At 42.3% G+C, this 26198-nt stretch overlaps 1 protein-coding gene across 2 annotated transcripts in view; it reads left to right on the forward strand.

The window, feature by feature from the left end:
• The first annotated feature begins 5878 nt into the window (after positions 1-5878).
• Positions 5879-26198, forward strand: part of NRAP (nebulin related anchoring protein) — a 337786-nt gene continuing 317466 nt past the window's right edge. For both annotated transcript variants that reach the window (XM_069239330.1, XM_069239331.1), the window contains exons 1-3: positions 5879-6084; positions 6624-6718; positions 15807-15894. In XM_069239330.1, the coding sequence (XP_069095431.1) occupies positions 6013-6084; positions 6624-6718; positions 15807-15894 (255 nt within the window). In that variant the 5' untranslated portion in view covers positions 5879-6012. The remainder of the gene's footprint in view (positions 6085-6623; positions 6719-15806; positions 15895-26198) is intronic.

The following is a 26198-nucleotide window of genomic DNA, read 5'->3' on the forward strand; positions in this document are numbered from 1 at the left end:
AGTGGCATGGCTGAAAGCAGTAAGCTGCAGTCCAACTCTCATTTAGTGAGACAAATTCCAGGGAAGCACCTAACGCATACTCCACTCCAAGTTGACCATTCTAGTAAGTCTCTTTCTGAGATAAGCCCCTTTCTAACAGGTGATTCCTATTCGAAGACCAACCCCTTTCTGTCACATGGTTCCTGCTCAGAGACCAGGCCTCTGTTGCTTCTGCAAGTACATAAGTAACCTCTGATCAGTGTGCCAGTGTATTAGAACTCATGGTGTTGGATTATTTGTTCCTGTCCTGCTTCACGTCCTGATCTACTCCATTTCTGCCTGATCTAGCTCTGCTCTGTCCCTAGACTTACTCCATCTCTGCTCAAGACTGGCTATCTCCTGCTCCAGCTCCTGTCAAGTCCTTTTCTCACTGAGATCCAAAATATCAGCCTTGCAAGACCTTTTCTATAATCTGGACCCAGCACTTTGGAGATCATAAAAGATCTGACTTCTAACTAACCATCCAAAAGTACCATCCACAAAAACACATGGTCACTGCAAGGGAGGTAAGTCTGTTTTCACTCCCCCCACCCCAACAATACCTACCCCTCTTGCCCCAGGTGTGATCATTGCTCCAGGACGGCTTGCCAATGTCTGAAATTCCACTCTTTATAAATCCGACCAGACCATAGAACAAACACCTGTAATGCTAACCTCAGTGTTATCAGAGTATTATGAAACGCAACAGTGGGAAATATATTTTTTATCCATGAGATGCATTCCTGCAGTTATACATAATCGAATATTTAGCACCAAAATATAATGGACTTATTTTATTGTATTTACCACCAAACTGGGTACACAATATGGATACAGTAATACATGATTATCAACTTCAGCAGCACCATATTTGCAATAAAAAAGGCTTCCGATTACATATCAGGCAGGAGAATTAATATAAAATGAACATGAAAATTAGGGCAGCAACAATACTGCATGCGACTCGCACTGAAACGCAGGCGTTCCACATACATGTCACCATGTGCAAAACATGTACCTTATCAAAAAAGGTAAAGGGACAGAGGCTGAAAGGAGTCATGTTGAAGTGAAGTTCCCTGAAAGAGATCATGGTGAGCAGACACACGTGTATGAGCTCCACATATATCTGTCAATACAACTGACAGATGCCCGTGTGTGCCTGTTGTCCTCACCACTCCACGAATGGTAAGTGTCTGTGGTACAGAGTAGCCTGTCCTTGCAACTATCACCAGCATCATGTTGGAAAAATAAAAGTTGACAATGTCTTTTTTTCTTCAATCACAAAACAACTATATCTCACTCATGCAAATAGTTATCCAACACACACATTTACGCCAAACATCACCCGCTGACACCATATGATGTTCATTATGCTTACAAGCCGTGAAGGTCTGGAAATAGTGAATTTAAACACGACATTCGGATTTATGGCCAACTCTAACGTGTCCTGGAATCACCTCACTTAAGTGTGCCAAAATGACACTGCTTCAAATGGGGAAAGGAACGGTGAACAACATGGCTATTGATGCAGGACTAGGCATGAGGACATCATTAGAAATTGCAATCGCAGGCAAGACCAACATACCCATTGAAACAGGTGTGTTTCAGTCGAGTCTGCAAAGAATTCTGGATTTGTCTTCTTGTTGTTGTACGCAAGTGAGGTGTCACTTCTACTTTTTTTTTAATAACGGTACCTTGTGTTATATGTCTAATTGCATAGGTGTACCAAAGAAGCTATGTAAGGAGCGTTAGTAACTTTGCATATGTACACGTCCCCTTATAGATCGCTGTTTCGCACAAAGGATGAAGGGCATAAACTATGTTTTGGCACATCTCGACAGAGTTGCATTACTATCTACTTATATCGTCATCTGCTTTTGTCAGTTACATATCTGTTGCACATTCCATTTCACTAGTACCATCAGCACACACTTTTCCATTCACACTCAGTGTGGTTTGCATGTTTGTGTATAGCCAGTGATTGTGGAATTTCATTGATATGTGTGTTGTGAGTTTCCACGTGCTTTACAATATTGCGTCGTGTACATAGGGAACAAATATGTGAATATCGCTTTGTGAACTCTGCAGAGATGCCGAGGACTGACTGAGCATTTAATAAGAACATCTTAATGACACATTCAGTCAGAAACGTGCACCGTTTTAAGCCGTAACTCCAGAGACCTCAGGTTGGCCATAATGAACGCCCATCAACTTCCTGACTCACCCTGGCACCTTGACTTAGTTTGCAGCATATGCTATACAAGAGTCCCATGTTACATGAAGTAAAAACTGCAGAAACACAAAAGATTGGAAATTAATCCACTCCTGGTAATTAGGGAAACATATACGATGCAACACGAACTAAAAGTGAAATGTAACTGTGAACCCTGATTTAAATTACTATAAGCGATCTTGCACTCATGGTCGACAGTGTCATCGCTGTGCTAGCTTGAACAGTTAAGGACTTGAAAGACAGCGCCTGGGAGGACCCCATTTCCAAGGTTGGCTATACATTCTCACCCAAATCCACACTCACGTGTTCTCTTTAGCTCTCCTTTTCCCCATTTTTCTCTTTCTCTCTGTCTTTCTCCGTTCCTCTCTATGCCTCTCTCGCTGGCTGCAAAGACAGACAATCCATTAGTGTTGTGCAAGCAGGACAGCACTAAATTAGCACTGTTCGCACAACACAAGTGTGCTGTCTTTCTTGAGTCAAAAGACACCTAGTCCTCTAAAACGAGTGCCGGATGAATAGCCCTCTAAAATGAGTGCCAGTGTGGCCCTGTGGCACCCACTGGCACAAACCAACCACTGATATGTACACACATTTAGAGTTGGTGCTTTGTGTATTTATCTCGAGACCTTCATTGCAAGCAATGCAACTCTGTGTTGTATGTTTGTATGTCTTTACTTTTCTCACACTTTGTATGTGTGTGCGGGGGTCTTGAAATAACTAATGTATCATTTTCTGCGTCTGAAAGTTTGTGTAAATCTTTGCACCGCCTCACCATGTATGAACAAATACCGCATCGGGGTTGCTGTCAGTTTTTTAGGTCTTGGTACAAGACATGTAGGTAGCTTCGTGGGGTCCTGGTCACCAAACTGCAGAGGCGCCCTTGATAGGTTGAGGTTATTTTTTAAAGCTGAAAAACGACCCAGCTTGGAAATAGAAAGTAAGGAAAATCCAGCATCTGAGCCATGTTGCTGTGTTAGCTGCCTCGTGTATAATTAATAGGGCAGCTTTCCTTTAGAATCTGTAAATGACTGTGTAAGGAGCGGTGGATCCTAAAAAGTCATGATGATCCCTCTGTTCTTTACCCTTCTGACGGACCTGAATGGTGCATACATGGTTTTAGCTCTGTAGGTGCCTTTATATTCATGAAGAGTTTGAGAAGTTTGCTGGAAAGGTGAGCTAAACGCTTTATATCTAGGAATACTTACAAGTGTTTACTTTTTCCTGTAATAATACGTTTATGTATACTTTCTAAATACGCATAACACCTGGAAGGATGGTTACTACCAATATGTTTTACTTCAAACAGATTTTCCGATACTCTATTGTAATCTTTTTCAGATTCAGTTTGGTGTTATAAAGCACCACATGAAATTGCGTTCCAACAAAAGGAAATAGCTCGTTGCAATTAAACCTTTTGTGCAATTGTCAATCTGTGAAGCATGCTTGAATCAAATATTTAATTAAACAAATATTAGGCGTTCAAGAAACTTGCAGGTTGTAAAGACGTCTCACCCTTCCAAATGCATGCCTTTGTTAAGTTCAGCAAAGTTAATTTTTCCATACTTTTAATCCCCTTGGCAACATTTTTATTCCATACAATGATAGTGTTGTGTGTTAAGTCTACAAATAAGTGTTCTGAGGCAAAATTAATGAAAAAATGTTAGACTCAAAAAAGAACATTGATGTGATCCATTTTCTTGTAGAAAGCACTATCTATTTTTTAAAGGAGTGCTCACTTTTCCGGCACGAGAATAATGTGATGGAGTCAAGACCAATATGTTGTTGGGCTCTGAATGATAAAAAAAAAGTCGGTAATCGGCCAGTTGTGATGCTATATTTATTAAACAGAGAACAATCGATCAAAAAAACTGTCATAATCCTTCCATTATTGTAATGGAGGGGTGATACGTTTAACTTTATTTGATAAAACTGCTATCAAATGTAAAATGTTAACAAGGGCAATCTTCCTCTCTAATTGTTTCATTGGAGTGAATCAAAAATAATTTTAGACATTGTACAGTTCTGCTTTTCTTAGAGAAGCATTTGCCCCCATGACATTAATTAGATGGGTAATACAAGTTTATGCTCCGTTCTACATCGCTAGACCTTTCCTTTATGTCCTCAGTATCGTGGGAAGAGTAGGACACTACATTCGCAGAGTTGGTGTTTTTTTGTGAAACCTGGCTCATAACTTGGAGCTGGCTTGAGATATGAGGTGGCTCATAAGTAAGGGCCTCCCTTTTGTCATGTAAGCACTGCATGTCCCGCCTCGGAGAATGTAATTGACTCACTCGACCTTGAATCAAGTGGCAGCTGTAGCAGGAGGATGGCAGTGAATGTTGTCTCCTGTTGCACCTGGAGTCCAGGGTCCACAAAATGGCTGCCTCGGTCAGGCTCTTACAAAATCTAGTCAGGTTCAGTTTGTTCTGTTTCTGTGGAAGGTGTATAAATGCACCTGAGATACTTTATGGTGATATTTTCCCTGTAAAATGCTAATCCAGCATTTTCCAGGCATGCATATGATCACCAGATGCGGAATTTTTGCACCTGCTAAACTTGCACACGAAATACCCAGGTGCGCATTGTACACCAAGAAATATCAATGTCATGAGATGCAATTCCAATGTATGACCGCATTTGGGAGGTAGGGCATTGCCCTGTGGTATTGGTGTTACAACATGCAGCATTTTTACATTAAATAATGGCCCTAACTGGTATTTTGGGCCTGAGTGTTCTTTTGTGCTTTATTGCCATTGTGCATCGAAAAGCTCTGAGAAATTTAACCTTGAGAGAAAATATTCTACGTATATTTTCCATGAAGGAATTTTCTCAAATATGCAAGTAGGGTGAAGAGCACTCGGTTAATTGTGCTTCGTTGGGCTGTGATGCATTATAGTGTAAATGACATCGCTATGTGGATTTAAAAAAAACTCTTTATGGGTAAAGGTGAAGAAAACGTGGGAAACCTCATAAACTATGTAAGGGTGAATGAACAGTATTAGAAAAAGTCATAAAAATTAGCAGAAGTATAAACAAAAGTATTAATAGTGTGATGTAGTTAAATGCGAGCTATATATTTAACGTGATTACATATGTAGTGTAATATTTGAATTGTGTTGAACTACATATAGTATTTATTGCGCAGGGTTATGGTGTGCAGAATTACTTAGGCACCACATTGTTAGGCCCTTGCATACAACCACATAAATGTCCAAGTTAGACAGTCGAGACATAGCTCTTTGCATCTCGTCCAGAAGGAATTTTAAGCCAGTCACAACACTTTACAGTGCTTCCCTGACGTACATGACAAACCCGCCTCATGACACTTAGCCCCTAAGAGGGGTTTCATCCTGGGGATCGTGGCAAGCGAGGTTTTATGCGCCAATACATAAATACACAGTGAGCATATGCGGCCTTTCTCGTGAACATGAATCGCAGCGTGAGTTCACCCTTCTATTTCGAGACAACCATCACCGAGCAGCTCCTTCTCCCTTTCACCCAGCGCGCGCTCACGTCGGCCAAAATAGCACCTCTCGTTAACTGGCAGCGTCCTAAGTCAAGTCTCTGCTCCATCCAATCACAAGGCGTCTGCGGGCGGGGCAGGGGTGAGGGACCAGTGGTGACAAGGGCATTAGGCGGCGACAGCAGTCAACGATACCGACTGAATTCAAGTGCTAGAGCTCGGAGCGGCTGCTCCATCCACTTTCCGCCACTTTCCAAACTTCTGGAGTGTTGCCGTCGCTTTGGGCCTACTTCTCAACATGAACGTGAAACCTTGCACGCGGTGCGGCTTCGACGTCTATCCTGCTGAGAAGATTAACTGTATTGATCAGGTCAGTGTGAGGGTCTCCTAGCGTTCCTCAAAGTAAAATACAAAGGACAGCAGCCAGTCATAGTAACGAAGGAAGAAGTTCACCGGATAAACATTTCATTATGTATTACTTTTTTATAATCAGAAACCTAGCCACCAGAATTGGAAATACAATATGAAAAGTGCCAAGAAGCGGGTGAAGTATAAACTACATCTATAATCAGTTGTGAGGGAGGGTAGAAAATAGTATACTATGCGAGACCAGGGAATGGGAAGGTTCATTCTTGTATTTTTTTAATCGTGAATGTCAGGTCCCGAAAAAACATTTATCCGCGGTAAAGGGGTAATCTCTTTTTAGACAATGCAGCTGTGTTCTGCCATCGGCATATGCTTTGCTTCTTCCTCTATTAGTATGGCACCAAAGTGCTTTCTTAATACAAGTTTCCCTTTTCTACTGTTGTGAGATTTCATTCATCTGTTGGGTATGGTGTATTTTTATTTTCTTTAAATCGGGAGGAATACCTGAAAGATAGTAACCTGTGTTTTTGGTTCTTTTTCTAGACATGGCACAAAACATGCTTCCATTGCGAGGTCTGCAAGATGATCCTGACTGTAAATAACTTTATTAGCTACCAGAAAAAGCCCTACTGCCAAGCGTGAGTGTGCTCAGTACTTTGGCTTGAGTTCTTTTTATTGCCGATTTGCCCTTTCTTTTGAAAGCAAGCTTTAGGTGGTTTGCAGTTCCTGAGTTTAAGAAGCCTCGAAAATGTCATGGCAGCTTAGAGTAAAAATGGGGCATCTTACAATAACAAACTGCTACCAGAGAAAAGTGCCTGTGTCCTTGTGAGCATGGGATATTCAGAAGGTTGAATGTGTGAGGGCCTCTGCAACACAGGTGTTAGGTGTTCTGTACTCCCTTTGCACTCGTTTTTCTGTTTGAGGAGCATTTTCCGAGTGAGATGCAGGCCAAGGGACTGCTTTCAGAGAAGCAACTGCCGGGATACAGCAACGCCACCATCACCCCATCCTAGTTGGAGAGTAAAGCAGTGTGGGACTGGATTCAGCTTTTTTGCCGGGTCTGACTTTGGTTTCCAGTCTGAGCCTGGCTAAATCCATGCCCTACACATTGGGAGATACACATCAACGACCCAAACAGGACAGGGCTGGACAGGACGAAGGCTTCTGAAGGAGAGGCATTTACCCACATGCTTGCCTTGAGGTGTAGGGTGGAGGTGGGTGTGAGGAAAGAGGAGCCAGCTAGTAAGTACGCCCTCAAGAAAGTCTGCTCAGAAGTGGTCTTGCTATGTTGTTCTATTTTGTGGTGGCAACATTCTGCTAAATTCACAGGGATAGCTAAAGTGGTATCGCTTGCTGTTTGACTCCGATGATATCGCAGGAAATGACTTGGTGCACCTTGTGGACAAGATGACGGATCACTTATAAAACAATCTTTATTGACGGCTCGAGGTTGCACTGTTTCAAGAAACAGTGACTGATAACAATCCGTGACAACTGTCAATGAATCATAGCAATCACGACATTCATACCGACTTTTAATCGACCAGTAGTCAGATTTGCTACATCACAAAGTTTACAACGCTCAACCCAAAGAATTACAAATAGCAACATGGGGCTAACAATGACTGCTCAATCCCTCCACATACACTGTTGTTATTCCGATCTCAGTGAAAACAAGTATTTGTGCAGCAGTGCAGATCACGAATCTTGAACCAGGCCATCAGGTTTTGTTTTATTTGGTTTTTAATTCAATATTGCACACACCGGTTTGTTTGCTGCAGTCATTCTGATTTTCTAACCCTGCTTTTGTAAAAACAATTACGTAAAGATTTCATATGTCTATGTTGCGGGTGTATTGTTACATGAAAACAGGAAATAGTACTTATCTTGATGGACTATGTCAAGGGAAGTGGACTGAGAAAGAATGAGAGAGAATACAAGGTCTTCTGTCTTTTTATTTTAATGGTGGGTAAACGTCCTCTCTGGCACCACCTCAAATGATGTAGACCATTTCATGGCAATACATTCTGACAAACCAACTGTTTGATGAAGAATTTACAGAAGAATGACTATCTTCTAACTTCAGTGCTAATTTTCGTCAGTAAGGTACTGGAAAACTAAGATATGAGGCAAAAAGACTGCACACTTGATGTGAGTTTTGACTGAACTCTCACAAGGAAAGCCCACACAGACTAACCCACAGAGCTAAACTGGTTTCTTCGCTTATCCATTGTGCCTTGACTCAAGAAGCAATGCTTTCCTTAAAAAAGGATTATGTTATGTGTACCTAAACTGGTGAAACAATAATACAGTTAAGTGATAAAGAATGTAAAGTTCCAAACCCAGTTAGCCAAGAAGATAAACAACAAAACAAGTCTAGTCACACATAAGAAAAGACGGGTAAACATGATCTTACAGCGATCTTGTAAAATCAACACAAAGAATCAAAAACAACAAGCATTTACAATGCATCGGGTCTCGCGTTTGCTAGTGTTAGAGCCGATCGCGTTGTAAACTCCTAACCCGACTTTTCACCTATCGGGCAAAAGTGCATTTATACACATAACCCGAAAAAGTGAAATCAAGTAGGTAAAGCGCTCGACTTCTGCCAAGCGAGATCGGGCTCGTAAATTAGTTTAAAAAAAAGTCCACGAGCCCGATGGAAAACAGCGAGCCTCGCATGTTTTCTGTACTTGGTCGCTGCGCTCGAGGAGGGCTTGCCTCCTGAAAAGGCATGACATATGTCTGCTTTCGACTAATGAAAGCAAGCCGATTTAATTAGGGAAGCCCACGAACCAATAAAAAGCACTGACGTGAAGTTGACAGGGCTCGGAGCCCTTTTCTAAATATTAAAGAGTCTCCCTGCTGTACGCATGCGTGAGCGCATGCAAAGCAGGCTCGACCCTAAAAATGAGACACATTAATTCAAGTTAACCTAGAGATTTGGTTTAGTTTAAATTCAACCAGCAGGTCGAACCACACTTTCTCATCTGCTGAAGTGTTGTTGAGCTCACTCCAAGCTGTCTGGAATAATTAAGATGAAGGATGTGTTGGAGCTCCGAGTCTGACTTCATTTGGTGACAAACTGGATACCAAAGCTGAAGTTGTGGTTGTAGAGTCTGCAGCTGAAATGCAGCGAAATGCTGGTGAGACAGTTTCGATCAGTGATTGGGGAGGGATTATATTGTTCTCCAATGATGGAGAATTAAAGACTAAGGATTCTAAGTGATGCAGTGCAAATGTCTCACAATTGGTAGTGGAATGGTAGAAGACTTGCACTTCCCTACCAAATTGCTTTTGGCTTCTTATGCCATGCAAGAGGGTCAGAACTTGTTAATATTCATTTTCATCCAGGGCCAGTAAAAATGTCTCAGCTGGATATTCTGGGTCTTGGTCACACCTAGGTGCCTAGCCAGAGGAATGTGAAGAGTAAACCTTACAAGGAAACTAATGCAGCCATGATGCAGTACTGACTACATAGAGGCTTCAGGTTCAAGGCCCTTCGACTTGCTCTGCATAATTCAGTTCTCCCAATAGATGTTAAACAACTCACTTGGTTCTCCTTTGGTTTGTGTCTTAGCTACAATTCAAAGGCCTTCAAGAGTAGGGATTTTTTGTCAGCCTTGCAGAAATGTGCCTGTGTGTGCCTCTGCTGTGAGCTCAGGTAGCTTTTCCAGGATTGACATGTCACCCCTCACACATGCAGGGACCTTCTCAGCAGAAGATGGTTCCTCCTGTTCCTTGGGACTTTCTCCTTTACTGGGCAGGACATGCCCTTTCTTCTAGAGTTGGCTGTTCATACTATTAGGATACACATCTTCAGAACTGCTGCGAAATGTTGACTACACTCTAAGGCAAAGTTGATGTCAAGATGTGGGTATAGTGATGTCTGGGTCACAGAGTTCAGTATACAAAAGCTGACACTTGTCTGGGGTTTCTTGTGATCCAGTACAGAGGGGACACAGCCTAGCAGTTTGGGGTCGCTTGTACAAAAAGGAACAGGACCAAGGCTGATTTGTATATAGTTGGTCCCAGTCCGTAGTGGCAGAGTGAACAAAAAATATACATTGGAAGATGTCCCCAGGTAATTAGAGATGACTAAGATGAATTCAAGCATTCCACCTGCCTCTTCTATTTTTCTCCGTCTGAATTGTAGTGTCCTCAGCAGATATCTGTGGCACTCCCAACATGATAGCATATGTCTGTCTTTCAAGCAGCGGTGCCCCCCCATTAGAGTAGAAGAGCATCACCCGCTGCTGCCAGTGCAGCAAAAGTGAAAAATAAAATGATAATAAAATGAATTACCATTTTATTTTTCACTGCTCCTAGCCCAAGCAATGTTTGGGGGTGGGGCATTGCTTCTGACTGGCATCAGGAAAGTGGTGCTCAATCCACCAGTTTACATTGCGCATGTCACTTTGACCAGTTGTCTTGCGACAGCCAGCTGACATGCACAGTGTAAGTCTCTCCTCCTAGCTGTCTTAGATCCCCTCTGCCTGCTGGTGCATAGAGGCAGCCTGCTTCAGCCAATCCTGGCGCTGCTCTCATGTTGCTCATGTGCAGTATGAGAGCAGCACTGGGTTTGGAGAGGGGACCTGGCTGAGGCTCCTTAAGCTGCTGTTGCGCTGACTTCAGTGAAGACAAGTACGAGGGGCGTGGATGAATACAGTTTTCATTAGATTTGTATCTTTTTTGCCCACTGACAGGCACTGTGAGAAACTCGCATTGCATTCAGGCTTAATTCCAGAGCTCTCAGTCACAACCTGTTATAAAACCTGTCAACGAGCCATGATAGAGAGCTTTGGAATGTGAGCCTAAAGGCATTGTGATTTATTACAGTGCTTGTCACTGAGTTTGGCACTCTGCTCAATGACCCTCCACTGTTGAGAGTCACCACGCGCCACTGCTTCAATAGAAGACATTCTGCATTATGAAGATTGTTTGCTAACAAACAATTCACTAGCAGGCCAGGACTGATGGCTACCTTCTTCCGTGCAGTGTCTCCCACCAACTCCTAGGTTACCATCGCAGTGGGTTTATATTGAACCTCGTGGGCATTTGGGAATCAGAGGACTGCACCTTGCACATACTGCTCTGGACGTACCTCTTTGTATACCCCCAGGGTATCCTGGCATCAGTGCCTCAGTGTAGTTAGTGGAACCTCATCGATGGAAGCCTTGTAGACGTACATGACAGTGTTAGCAAGCAACCTAGCCAGAGCTTCAGGATGACCACACAACCAGGAATGAGACCTTTGTTACACTGCCATTATTAGGCTACTTTCTGGTCATGAACACCACACTAGCTATGTTACTGTGTGTCACTTTTCATAACGGATGAAGCAGTAACTGTGAGAAAAGGCCTCTTTTGTCATGGCTAGCCTCCACTTTTTGCCTGGTATTTGAGGGGGTTACAAAATTGTTAGTGCCCAGGGCCCCTGTTAACCAGGATCTCTGGGCTGGATCACTTTCACAAAACTGTTGTGATGCATTGGCACAATTAGACACACCTTTAGGTGCCCCTATAAGTCCCTAGTAAATTTTACTAAGGTATGCAGGACATAAGTTACTAAGAGTAGGCCATTGAGGGTAGCAGCACAGATTGTGCCACCCTTAGGGACCATGCATCCAAGTGCATCCAGAATAGCCATTACAGGGTTAGTGTCCTGGTGCAAACCTAAATTGCAAACCTGACATGGCACACAGACTTTGTGCCCTGTGCACTACACACTGCATGTAATATAGGTAAGTCACCCCTCTGGGAGGCCTTCCAACCTCAAAGCAGGGCCCACTATACTGCATGTGTGGGCATGGATACATGAGCAATATGCCCATACTGTGTCCCTGCTCAACCTGTGACATGGTAAGTGAACAGAGCAGCCATTTTATATGCATGTGCTGGACACTGGTCAGTGCGAGTTTCACAGCTACCTGATGGCCACTCTGAACCCTGGGTTGTTTGGTATCAAACAACTTAGGAAAATAAATCCAAACTGGTACCAGTATTGGATTTATTGCACAATGTACCCAGGAGCCATCTTAGAGGTGCCCGCCTGCAAAACCTAACTACCCTGGCATGGTTGCTGGCCGGTCACAACTAGCCTGCCACCACCAGACAAGGTTCTGGAACCCTCTGGGGAGAGCCATTGCTCTCTGGGTCCAGAAAACAAAGCCCTACCTGGGCAGAGGTGTTGCACCTCATCACCCAAGAATGTGCACAGCCCTGCCTCCAAGCTTCACAGGGCTTACCTCCTTTGAAACTGGACTTCCAGCTCTGCTGCTAGCAGCAGATGGCCATCTTGTTGCAACCCCCACTTGTGGCAGGAGCAATGGTGGGAAAATGCCCAAAGGACAGGAGGAGTGGCCAGCCCAAGCTTGCACCACCCCTAACAGGTTGCATGTGAGGTGACCTCTCCATTTAGTTTTCCTCCTTCTTGCACGGTAGGAAAATAGCTTATCAGTGACCTCAGCCCACAGGAAGTGGTCATATTATGGGTGTAGCCACCCTAAGGTAGATGACCTATTGGTCACTACTGTTTACTCCCCTAAACACCCACTAAATGCAGTATTTAGTGGGCACCCCTAGACCTGCAGATCACATTCCAAGGACACAAGAAGGGAAGCAACAATGAAGATCCAGGGCTCGAGAACTGCATTCCTGCAGCACAAAGCAAAAGGTGAAAAAACCCTGCTTGCTGCACCCAGGACTCAACAATTGCCCCCGGGGGAGGGGTGCTCAGACATTGGCTGGACTCTACAAATCCCCTAGAGGACCTCCACCACTCTAAAAATCTCTGAAGATCTCCCTCCTGAGTGAAGGCATCACTTTCTGCAACATAGAAGCAAAAGCCATTGAAGTCCAATTCACTGACCAGCCGCTGACCAAGGGACCGGACACAGCAGCCACACCAAATTTCACCCGTTGGATGCGAAGGACAAGCCCTGCAAGTATGCCAAGCTTGATGGCACTGCAACCTCTAGTGGCTGAACCGTGCAACTGCCCGGGGTACTGGACACCCAACGTTGGATACTCAGAAGAAAAGTCCACTCCGCACTTTAAAAGGACGAGGAACAAGCCCTAGTCTTAGTACTTTAGGACATATAAGAACCACCCCCCAGAGTGGCCCTGCTGACCTGCAAACTACTCTCAAATTGACCTGCGTCCTGCTTCCAAGGGCATCTTTGTCCACAGCTATTGGCTCACCTATCTGCTCTGCACCCAGCCTCCCAGGACCCTGTAGGGGACCAGCAGTGCTCTAAGGGTCCCCCACCCCTTGCAACCTCTACACTCAGAGGGGACCCACCAGACTCACCTTGAAATTCTATTGTGCATTGCTTTTCCAGGTGGTCCCCTGCAGTGGTCCTGCACCAGCTCCAAGGACTTTTCAGCAGTTGTTCCCACGAAAACCAGGAACTGTCCGAACTCCCCTGGCTGGTCCACAAGATGTCTTGACGACCTCAACCTAAAAGCAAAAGGAGACATTAGTAAATGCATTTACTGATTTAATATGTATTTTTAAAGTTTTCTCCCATTGTTTCATATAGTGTGTAACTATGCACAGGCACAAAACATTTTTTAAAATGTGAAAAATCATAACTCAAAAAGAACTTCCTCAATTTTTATGATCTTGGCCTTAAAAAATGTATAAAAATCAGAAGTAGTTTTGTAAATTGGTCTTAAGTTATTCTTTTAACATTGTGTCTCTATTTTAAGATACTGTGAGTACAGCAAATGCTTTGCACTTCTCCAAGATTGGCCTAACTGCTCTACCAAGCTACCTTAAAAATGAGAGCATTAGGTGATCTAGTTTTTACCTCTGTAAACCAACGTGTGGTTGCACTGTGTACAATGTTTTGCACACTACATGGAGGGACAACCTCTTACAGTAACAGTACAACTCTTTCAGCCAAGAGGTCTCACAGGGGTTCCTTCCCCCTGGTAACCCTGCCCCATCTTTCTTTTCGTGTCATGAGACTCATGTCCCTTTTTCAAGTTTTATGGGTCTTTTTTATTCTTCTTTATGTTTTCTTTGATTCAGCGTCTACCCTGATTTAACTCGTGGGGGCCTGATCCACATTTCTTGTAATCACTATTATGGGTCTTTCTTGACATCCTTGTACAAAGCAGCTAGCCAGCCACCTTCATGATCTCTCTAGGATCAGTAAGCTAAGAATCCTCCAAATGCTGGTGATGATTTGCTAAGTAATTCTTCAAGGTAAGTTCCTCTATGATCAAACTGCACAAATCAAGATAAGAAACAATTTCACTGATGCTGCTCATATGACCAGATCATTCATTCAAGCTTCAGAATGCAATATTTTAAAAGAAAAAATTGAAATCATAAAATATAAATACTAGATTGCAGCATTGAACTTGATCTAAATATATGGACCTGAAACATCCATGCTGTATTGTACTTTAGGGGTCTTCAATTATCACATATTATTGCATAAGTTCACAGACATGTGGGACTTCCAAGTCATGCTGTGTAAAGTATATATAGAAGTATGGATGATATCTGAAATTGCTCCCTGGGGTGAGTTGTTGATAGAGAGGGCATGGCAGGTGGTCTAGTGGACAGGAAGTCTAGGTCTCTGGACCTGGATGCTAGATTGCTTGTATGGGGTAACACACAGAATGGGAGTCAAAGAAGGCATTTGGAATTTGATAGGGACTCAGACATTTAACCTTTCCACACTCTGGACAGGTGATGCTACTCTGCCTTAATCTGCCTGACATAATTGTTATCTCCCGTATCGTAAATCCAGATGATGTTCAGGAAAAAAGTAGATGCCCGGTCAGAGAAGATGACGTTTTCGAAATTTATTATAGATGCAGATGGGTAGTCAGAGTTTCAATCCCAAAAGACATCTATGTCTTCAGTCGTTGCTATACCACACATGATGTTGTATCCTGTTACCTCACTCCTGATAGACTCAGCTGTCCACCTGTTGTAAATGTTATCCTTTAGCTGGTTACGGGACTCTGTCTGCACTTTCGTGTTACATTTGTTCACACTCCCTCTTTGCGCATCCCCTTTCCAATTCACTCATCACATTAAAAACTTTTGCACATTCTTTCTGGTTTTCTCTCACTCCTTTTTCACAAAGGATTTAGATGTCTTATTAATACCTGTACAATGCCCACGTTACCGATTTGTACATATTGTTCATCTATTTTTTCACAGCCTTGAAAAAGTCTTGTAGACGAAACACGTGTTGGCTGTTTTGCTGTATGGACTATTGTTGCAATTGGTCATTCTGTTTGTAACTTTGACCATCTAATATCATCTGGCTGTTTGGATACATGGACTCACTGTACATGTAGTCTTTGGGATTGAAACTCTGACTACCCATCTGCATCTATAATAAATTTCGAAAACGTCATCTTCTCTGACCGGACACCTACTTTTTTCCTGAACATCATCTGGATCTACGATACGGGTGTGCCCTGGCCACTTCTCTTTCATTGTATAGGAAACCACCCACTCCTTAATGTGTGGCCCTCTAACACCTGTGGTGGCAGGTGTTCTGGCTAGCCTGGCACCCAGCACCATGTTTTTGCACAAATATTACTATTTTCTGATCTAACATCTGATACACTTGTTGCTGGTGTGCTAGCACCTGTTGGCATTCTCCACCTCCCCCGCTCGATTCATAATTGTTATCTCCGTTTAAAAAAGTAAAAACATTTTTCTCATACATGGCTCTTTGCTTTTTCATACAGGCACAATCCCAAAAACAATACCTTTACCAGCGTATTTGAAACTCCGCTGAATGTGCATGCAAAGAAGCAATCTGAAGCAGTAAGCGAGGTAAGCCACTCGGACCAGCAAACGTCCTTCAAGCAGCAATTTTTAGAATTTACTGTATCTTCCTTACACAGGTGTCATACACTTCAAGCTCTCACTGGAGTCAAGTATTAATTGATTTCTCAACTACGAAACCTCTGGGTCCTTGTTTTTTTATTGTTTGAGTCTGCAAGATAGTTTCTCCAGTGCCACAACCACTTTATTAGGGTTGAGCACAAAGTGCTCTGTCCCTGTATAATCTCTCTGTGGGTTTTTAACCACATCCATGTCACGCCCATCAGTTTGGTTGGTTTGGGGGTTTGCCTTTTAAAATTCGCTTGATTTCATTAGTGAACGGTATGCACAAGTCATGCCTTTTCCAGTGTTTATCCCTCCTCGAGCGCACCAGCCAACTACTGAAAACAAACGAGGCTCGAGGTGTTTGGTATGGTTTCTGGACTACTTTTTCTTTTTGTAGGCAGCACAATATCTCTGGGTAGTAGTCGAGCGCTTTGCATGACATCAACCCTGTAATATGGATAATTGCACTTTTGCCAATATGTTCCACTGCAAGCAAACTTCTGTTTCCATTAATGTGTTTCCTTTGCACTCATGGCGGCTGTCGGCTCGCTTATGTGAAACTGTTTTACTTTTCATTTTCACTTTGTGTGGCAAAAAAAGTCTGGTTAGTTATGTGAAATTGTTTTACTTTTCATTTTCAGTTTATGTGGCAAGAAAAGTCCGGTTAGGAGTTTACAATGCTAATAGCTTTAACTCGAGCAAATGCGAGACCCATTGCATTGCAAATGCTTGTTGACTATTGGTACTAATTTGTTCACTAACTTAGACCTACGACTGTAGTTCTGTGTTTCCATTTTAGTCTTGAAGTAACAAAATATCAAGTGACTTTCCAAGTTTGTGTTCTTGGAGGACGTGTTGTTTTTAAAAAGTGCCCCATCGGAGGTTATTCTTTTTCATGATATTATCATACTTTGATTTCATACTTTGGTTTGCTTCATGTCAATGTAATGGCAGTTTGTCAATAGAAAATGAACTTCACACGCTAAACCAGACTTCACAAATGAGTAGCTCCCGAGGTACTTGTAGCTGTCCAGCTGCTTCTGTGTGCAGGACAGCCTACAGAGATAGACAATTTTGCTTAGCTGAATTACTATACTATAGGTGTGGCTGAATTAATATATGTTTACCAAAATTGAAAAGCGTGGGTTTGAGATGAAAATGTATGTATTTTCAGAACTCATAAGCTGATTTTTGGTAAATAATAAATTCAAAAATGTATTTAAAACTGATATTTGATTGATCACTAATGCGGTTTTGGGAGATTTAGTACTCATAAAATTACCTTGCTGTCAGGGACATTGCAGCTATGGCTGTCATGTATTACAGATGTCAAGGGGATCCAAATTGATATAGTTCTTTTAAATTACTGCTAGCCATCCTGCCTGATGCACTGAGGATCTTGCTGCTGGTGATCTTGCCAGGGCGGCCACTCATGTAATCTTGTCTGAAGTCATCAATATAACACAAATAACATTAGTAGTTTGGTATGATTTTTATTGATCATAAGTAGCCCCTATTACATAAAAGGTTGGAGACCCCTGCACTAAATCATCCTGCACCCCCAGTATGACCCTGTTACTTATTAAGGAACAACTTCAGTTAGGTTTAAGGAACATTTGCTTAGTTTTTTGTTAGACCCTTACACACTCTAAATGTGTCATGCTTCATAATCAGGCCTCATCCTGGTTCCTAAAAATCAGGATGGACTCAACAGTATTCCAGGAAGCACTTTTAGATATTGTGGAACGGGGAGTGAGAAAGATAAAAATGCCTTGAGATAGCCCAGTAGAATAGAAAATAGATAAAAGGCATTTGTGGAATATGGGAAACTGTTAAAGGTAGCTGTTAACTTGAGTCAATCTTTGACCTACATAGGTGGTGTTATCTATGTATTTATGCATATTTTATTGAAAGTGTTGGTTCCGCTTTAGGATACATCTTTGCTCTCTACAGCAGCACTGAATAGTCAAATAGTAAGGTGCAACAACAGCAACACAAAATAAAAAAACAAAAAAGTCAGCTAAAAGATAGATGAGAGAGGATGCTGACTCAAATACCGAGATCATTATAGGTGTCGTATAGTTACAATAATCAAAGGCACATTTGCATTTAGGAATGAGTCTTTGTTCCCTACTTTCACAAGATGGACTGGCGCAGTTTCCAAAATTCATGCACACTGAACAAGCATCGGACCCACTCACCCATATTTAGGATACAGGCACATGGCTGTTTGGTACATATGCATGTGGTATATCTGTGTTTTGTTGGGGATTAACTACAGAGTCCAGCTAAAGGCGGTAGTCTCCATGCCAGAATGCATGGTGCAGCGATGCAAGAAGTTTAGCAGTGAAGTCCCGCCCTTTGTCAAATCTCTAGCCCCCTGAATCTGCGACATATTTTGAAAATAATCATCTTGCACCATTGATTTATTATCTTTGTTTGTACTTGGCTTAAGAGGGAGGCGGTAGCCACCTGTGGCATGGAACTTCCTACAATAGGACCATTTTGCATGTGGCTGGAGGCCGCTGCTTCTGTAGTGAATGTCTCTGTGCATTGTGTGCCAGTAACTTTGTCTCCTCCCAAACGGAGGAGCCTGATGTATTTCGAAGAGAGAAGATGAAGCTGTGATTTGTAAAATTGTTTTTTAAAATACCACAATATATGCCTTGCCACAATCCTTCCTTGTGCAAGTTCTACAACTTCCTCAATTGAAGAAATAAAAAAGGTCCATCCTAATGTTATGAGCTGCGTTTAAGGAAATAGATTTGGCCATTTCTCTTGCCTTGTCAGTGCTGTAGCATTGATTGTAGAAAACAATAATTAGTTTCTGGTAACATATACTGGTATGTATCTGTGGTTGAGGTTGCATAATTTGGGTTGTGTTTAACCCAATGTATTTACTGTGCAATAATGTATGTGCTACAACTCAGTATTACAACTATCTGAATACACTCCCATGTAAAATGTTCGGTTACCCGCGGATCTTGTCCATGACATAAAAAAATTGGCAAATAACTAAATTAATAATTAAATAAATATTTAATCATGTTCTAAGTGTGCAGTACATTGATAGTTCACTCAATTGAATTGGCTCTATTTTCTCTAACTCACGTTTGGCCCTTTTTTGACCCTGCTGACTAGATTTTCAGTAATGCTAAGGCAGTACCACTAGAGGTCCTCATCACAGTCTTCAGCCTGGTGATGCTTCTCGCCCCCTGGAACAGATATACCCTCAGAGAGTCTACCTGCACCTCTCCAGTCAGCTGACCTCCCCTGGCACATATTTCATAATGCGGCACGCTCCATGGGAAAACAGGTTTTGCCACATTGCCTGGGGAACTCCTTTGGAAATGGAGTCTTTCCTCTTAGAAGCTGTTTGTAGAGAGGCCTTGTTGGTGTATTCAATATTGCAAGGTGCCGTCCTTCCCTGCTAAAGGGTGTGGAAATCTGCTGCATTTGTCTAAGGATCCAGATTACGTTTAATGGATAAACTGTTCCCCCATGTATCCTACTTTTCTGGACCAATCTAGTCCACTGAGCCGATCCTCTTGCACCACCTGCAATACAACACTCCATTCCACAATCCCATGTGCGCTATGCAAACAATTCCCAGGATGACAACTACATATTTAAATTACTGCCTCAACCTTCTTAAGAAATTCACCTTGTTTCAGTGAATCTAAAAGGTATGTATCACAAATTGCACAATTTCTCCAATAGGAAACAGAATGCCATATTGTTTGAATGTAGCATCTTCATGACATTCTTTGGACATTATCGTGTTATCAAGCTGAGATTATATATACCTGCTGAAAAGCAGCAAATGATAAGTCAAAAAATGCAATCTACTTCCATTTCTATCCATGGTTTCCTTTAAGAACACACAATGCATAAACTCAACCCCCATTTCTAGTAATCCGTTCCTCATTCCCAATCTAGCCCAGAGCAGATTTTTGGGTCACATAGTATCAGCATTTAGCCCATTTCTAAGTTCTTACCAATTTTGTGAGGTAAGAAAATGCAGATCCAGTAAGATAAAGATTGAACCAAGGGTCCTGGTTCCAAAGATAACAAAGTAACATTTTGATCACATCTCCTGTCTAAGTGAAAACAACTCTACCAGAATGGCAAATATATCAACATTATTATGAAGCATTGAAACTAAGTATAGAATAAAAAGCCTGAATCATCACACCCACTCAACAGGCAGCTTCATTATCAATAGCTATTTTTTTGCCCCCCCCCCAAATATTTCACTTGTTCTTCTCACACAGTGTCTCCCTTCTCAAATCAAACTTTGTCACAGCATAAACAGAGTAGGTTGGCCTAATTTCTCTGACACAGGAAAAACGTGTCACCAAAATAGTTGACTACCTTCAAATTGTTATAGGCCATGCAGGATGTTTCTTGATTCAATATTATTTTTGAGACAAATGTAATCAAACAGCTTATCTCAAGGGGCCTATTGTAAATAGTAGTTTGCCATGTGGCAATTATTTAAAATTATTTGTTTCTTAAATCGCCGTTAAAATATATTCTCCTTTTGATGGGTACTTGATAATTCTTATATTGTTTTTATTTCAAAAATAGTGTAGACCCTCTAATTGCAAATCTGTCTTGACCTTGCTCCAGTGACAACAGTCCAGCCCGAACTGCCAAGCCAGGTCCTCCCTAAACCGGAACACAAGCAACCAAGGACCGGTATCTCCTTTGGGAAGGGCTCTTCAGCCTGATATAGCTCGGTCTTATTTGAGGTGCCATGGTGTGCAAAATAACAATGGACTCAGGTGCGGCCGTGAATAATTACCAGTGACTGAGATTAATTCATGGATTCCTTCCATCACTTTTTGTATACTTTAATATGTCACCCTGTGCACACACTGTCACTGGAACCAAGCTATACCCATTAAATGTTAGCGCAGCAGTGCTGTGAAGTGCAGGCACTCTCCCTTTTAAATTAACAAAGTGCGGGTACTCAGTACCAGACAGTACCTGCCCATTTAAATTACTGTAAATATTAGCAGAACGTATGATTGCATGGTAGTGCCGTGTGGCTTCAGTGCTCTCCATCCAGCGCCAGTGATCAAATCTCCCTTCAAACCAGCGCTTAAAGGCTTTCATTAACTCGTGTACACATTACAGAGTGAGTCGTTCGTCCTATGGGAAGGGAACAGGCATCTTTCAGTTGAAAGGGTTGAGAGGTAACAAAGCCACTTTCTGAGCATGTGCTGCCTACTCATTTATTTGGTTTTCTCATTCTGGTGGCAGCACACGGCAGCGCACAGATCCTAAATAAAACCACACTATTCCTGAAGTCTTGCGACACACCACTGACTCTGCCCCTGCATGTGACTGAGCATGTCTGGAATGAGCAGAGTATTTGTGCTGGTTCTATTTATGTCACCGTGATACGACACTCCATGCCTTCAAGACTCCGTGTGTCTGCAGGAAGTTTCCTTTGACGGTGTGTCATTGTAGTTTTGTGTCTGTGTATTTGTGTCTGCAGACATGTTAACTGTCCCGTGTCGTCAAGAACACTGCACAGTCGTGGCCTTTGACCTATACCGTTTACATTCCGGGACTTCTAGGCGCATAATTTATGCTGGAATTGTGAAACGACAAGTCCCGACGTGCACAGTGTTTTTGGCTAGCAAACCAGAACTGGACAAAAGTGTTTCTGGTGAGATGCGTTTAATGTGCGCATCTGCCTGGCTGTCTAACGCGCAACCAGGCTGCTCCTGCTTGTCGGCCACAGAACTGTAGCTCGGTGGTTTCTGTTGCCGGGCACCGCCACTCATTTTTGAGGGCCAACACTTATTTTTTCTGGCTGAAGCATTCACTGCATACAAAAGACACATATGGAGAAGCTGGAGGTAGAGAAATACGAAAAAGCATCACAAAGGGAGAAATCAGAAAGCTGCAAGATTGAGCTGAAGGTGCAAGGAGTGGTTGTAAATGGATTAAGGAGGCCCGAGATGGCTTCAGAATTACTCTGCCTCAGTATTCCCCGCTCGCACATTTAATTGCCACAGCCGCGTGTTTCAGAGGAGAGCTTTGGGCACTGGCAGTTTTTACTTACACATTAAGCACTGTTTATAACCAATATCACTATTCCTGCTGCGCCCTGTAGTTTTTTTCATGTTAGAGATGAGCCTAGAATTGCCAAGCAAGGAGTGGCTAACCTCTCTGTCCCCTACGTTATCTGGGGCTGGGCGGTCCTGGGTCCTGAAATGGGGTGTGTAAGCACAGGTCAAACGTACTGGATGAAAAGTCCTGGGGGCCTGGGGAGCTGGGGACAGACCTGTTGGGCATGTGGAGAGAACTCTGTGCAAGGAATTTTCAAGCGAGAGAACAGCACATGGATTTTATGACTAGCAAACAACAACCAATAACTCCGAGCAACACAAGAAATAGAGGTTATGCAAGAATACATCCCTAACTAAATTACAACTAATTGTTATCACGGTTACAAATTGTAGTGTAATGTTGGCCCTGTTGAAATATTAACCTTTGGGAGTATTTGTGCTTCTTCCGAGCTATGGAGTCAGCTGCTGCCTTGAGGTCTTTAACATGAACAGTCAATACTCGTGGCATCTGTGGGGAGAGACATTGGCCAGGAATATGGAGAGGGATCCAAAGCAAATGAGGATGTCCGCATCTCATGAAACTACTGAGCATTTCAAACTGTAAGCCCCCCTCAACCAGAACGTGTCCAAAATGGGAGCCTAAGTAACGCACCATTCACTTTCAATTTCTTCTGGAATCTCTGACGAGATAAACTACCACTCTGGACTTCTCATTCAGTCTCTGAGCTTTACATGAAATCTCATTGATCCCAAACAGCTCCAAAATATCAGAACTCTGCCCAAATATATATACAAGCTCCTTGGGAACCTTAGCTCTGACTTCATTAGAGTGGAGGGGGCATCACATTTCTCAGTTCTAGCCTTTTCTGTTGCGCTCCTGTGTTTTTCTTTGTCTCAGGCCATCCACTTTCTCCAATTCACTCTATTTTTCAGTTTCCTGTGTTTCCCTTTCTCAATCCTATCTTTGCTTTATCCTCTTGCTCTTTTCTGTTTCTCTGCCTCTGTTGGGCTCTTACCTCCTATTGCTCACTTTGACTCTCCTCCTGTTCCTGGTGAGCTAAGTTCAACCTCTCTCTCTCTCTAAGACTCACTGGCCTTCTCTTCTGCCCCAGCCTTTCCTTTCTGAAGGGCCAATTGCAGTGTCAGGGTGTCAGCTAGAGCTACTCCCACCCCCTTAACTGGTCGAGATGTAAGTTGTCTAGGTGTATTTCCTTCCACCTTGTTCCTGCCACTTTCTGTGCTTAGATAGTGATAAAAAAAGCTGAACTTTGTGAATGTGATTTATGACTGTCGGAACTGGAATATGTTCGAACTGGAATCTAATAATATTTCCTGCTGTTAACAGTTGCAATGCTCCTGATCTCACACCTAATGTGACACATACAATTAGAAATTGATACGGGTCCTCGATATTTTGCCTGGAACCAGAGAAATAATTTCATTTGCTGCAGCGAAGTGTTCTTCGGCTGCCGAATATACATGTGATTTGTAAGCAATAGGAGCTGTCTGTCCCTCATGTGCTGCGGCCAGAGTACTGCTTTAATTTTGCATGGTATGTCACCATCAATTCGTATTTTAACATAATAAACACTATCTGGCGGATTTAGATGCCTCCCTGGGGTCTCAATTTGTATATATTCTTCAGTCAATTCCGCCTCCAGAAACCTCTAGAGTTTGAGGCACTATTGTCACTTTTGCTGCTCTGCCCAGGAGGGCTATTCCCCAACACCTACCTCCAAAGATGCGTTCTTAGTTTGCACAGCATCTTTTTTTAGCTAATCCAGCTGCTTTCTTCTTTTAAAAATGTGTGTGGGAGTAAAGACATTTCTGTTCCTTCTTTACACTAACCTAGGTTCCTCGTCCTGAATCACCTCTGTGCTTGCTATATTCTTTCTTCTGAGTGTATTTGGTCCATCCATATTTCTTTGTCTGTTTATTGTCATAGTCCTGAAAAGAATGGGAGAAATGGCTAACCGAATATTGATACTGATTTGGCATTTTCATTTTGTCACAGTCCCTCAAATTGTAGCCTCCCCTGCAGGACTTCTGGGTTTACAGAGATGGATTCTGTTTTTCTGTTTCTCCCTGGACTTCTGTTAGAGTCAGGTGATATTTTTTCCCATATTAGAACCTTCATCCTCGTCGCTGGCTTTGAGATGCAATTTAGCGGCTCTTGAACCTAGGGTATCACAACCCACAGATGTATTTTTGGTATTTTTGTGTTGCTGAATAGAAACTGATGCCAGTCTCCGGCGAATGGCCATTGCTGCTGTGTCACCTTTGATGTTACTCAGAACAGTTTTAAAATTTCCTATTCATTTCATCCCTAGATCTAAAGCTGGTGCCACTCTATATTCATTTTGACGTTGTCTTAATACATCTGAGATAACAGCTAATAAAAGTGTACCATGTGTAGTAGTATAAATATACCCAAAGCCACTTCCACAGGTGTTGCACTCCTCTATAGGTGGCACCAACCCAAGAGGAAGACACATAGTAAGGTTTGCATGCTCTTCTTGGGGTGTTGTGTGAGAATAGACCGCTTCTAACTGGTTGGTGTTGCGAGCAATCCAGAAGTCAATCTTGTCGGATTTTATGGGCACTTTTCCATGCTGGCATTTATAGTCTGTGTACTCATTGCCTGCAATTCAACCTGACCTTGTGCTGCAGGTCCTACACAAATTGTTCTGCTTTCTGTTAATTACAATATGTATTGTATCAGTTGCCTGCATAAATTAACTGTATAGTTTAATACACCTACTTCATTTAAAGTCAGTGTCTCAGGATTTGCTTAAAGTATATATCCAGCCAATATAGGACTAGTGGCCCCTTGATTACTCAGGGTGACCCAGGAATTATATGCTCTGTATTGCAGCGCTACATTTGCAGCTTAATGTGTGAAATTGCCCTGTTGAATCATGTAGAGGGTCAAACTCCACCCATGAGTAAAATGTCCCAAAGGCGTATGCAGCTTCTGTGTACCACAAATGTGACTGCTCCCCCACTGTCAGGGATGCCGTGATCTTTGAGATGTTGTGTAACTGCCTGTCTGTAATTTATTCCTATTACTACAAGAGCCACAATTTTAAAGGAACAGATTCATTTTAAACAGTAGCTCCAAAATGAACCTTTTAATTATCAAGCTTTTACTGAACCTCAGGTGGATAGGGTTTTCCAATTCAACATGAAGGAAGTAACCGATATTACAATGAACGTCTCTGTGTATTTGTAACATTTGGCGTTTGAGAGTGCGTTTCTGTAAACTACTACAAAACTCCAGGTAAATGTGTTGTCCCACATTGGGCACCAGTTGATATGAATCCCAGAGATTTACTCCACAACTCCAGTGGTGGGGTCTTAGACCCACAGTGCAAGGACTCATTTCAGTGTGCACACTGAGTTAGAGAGGCCGGATTGGCTGCAGTCGTAGCACATACCCAGGAAGTCCTTTGTTGCACAGGCAATGTTTTCAGATAACTCCCACTAAACAAGTTCAGGGACAGAGTGGTAATCAGAACAATTTGTCTGTGCTGCAGACAACACACTTAAACATTGCACTAAGAAATCGGGACTTGTAGTTGTAAAAGTTTATTTTAAAAAGTCTTAATTTTGTGCTGATAAAATATAGGGTAACACATACAGTGAAAATAAAATTGCAGTTATAATTGTTGTTATTAATGAGGGCAACATAAACATTTCAAACATTTTTTCATATTAAATGGCACCCTGGATTTTAGTGCAATCTCTAAACCCTTTACTAATTTAGTAGGTTAAAACATTATATATTATTCCTGCTTGCCCAGTATTTGGAATGTATGCCGCAGCATACATTTTGAAACAGCAAGTCAGGCTGTTTGTTATACGAATTCTGCTACAGAAGAATAGACGTGTGCATTAGCCAAGAACAAGAGTCTCACCCCAGCTGCCCCTAGCTTGTGCAACTAGCTCTCCCAGTGTATCTCTCCAATTGAATAAGTGATTGATTGATTTAGATGTATTGCTCAATTAATAAAAACCATTGCAATATTAAAACAAACACATTACGTAATAAAACTGACACTTAAAAAAAAAAATGTTCAAGAGCTTAACAGCTAAAAATCATTTCTAACCATAATAAACTTCTAAGATCAGCCCTTGAGAACTAACCTACAGCAGTTTTCC

This window comes from Pleurodeles waltl, chromosome 6, assembly GCF_031143425.1.
Source record: "Pleurodeles waltl isolate 20211129_DDA chromosome 6, aPleWal1.hap1.20221129, whole genome shotgun sequence".
NCBI classification, from domain to species: Eukaryota; Metazoa; Chordata; class Amphibia; order Caudata; family Salamandridae; genus Pleurodeles; species Pleurodeles waltl.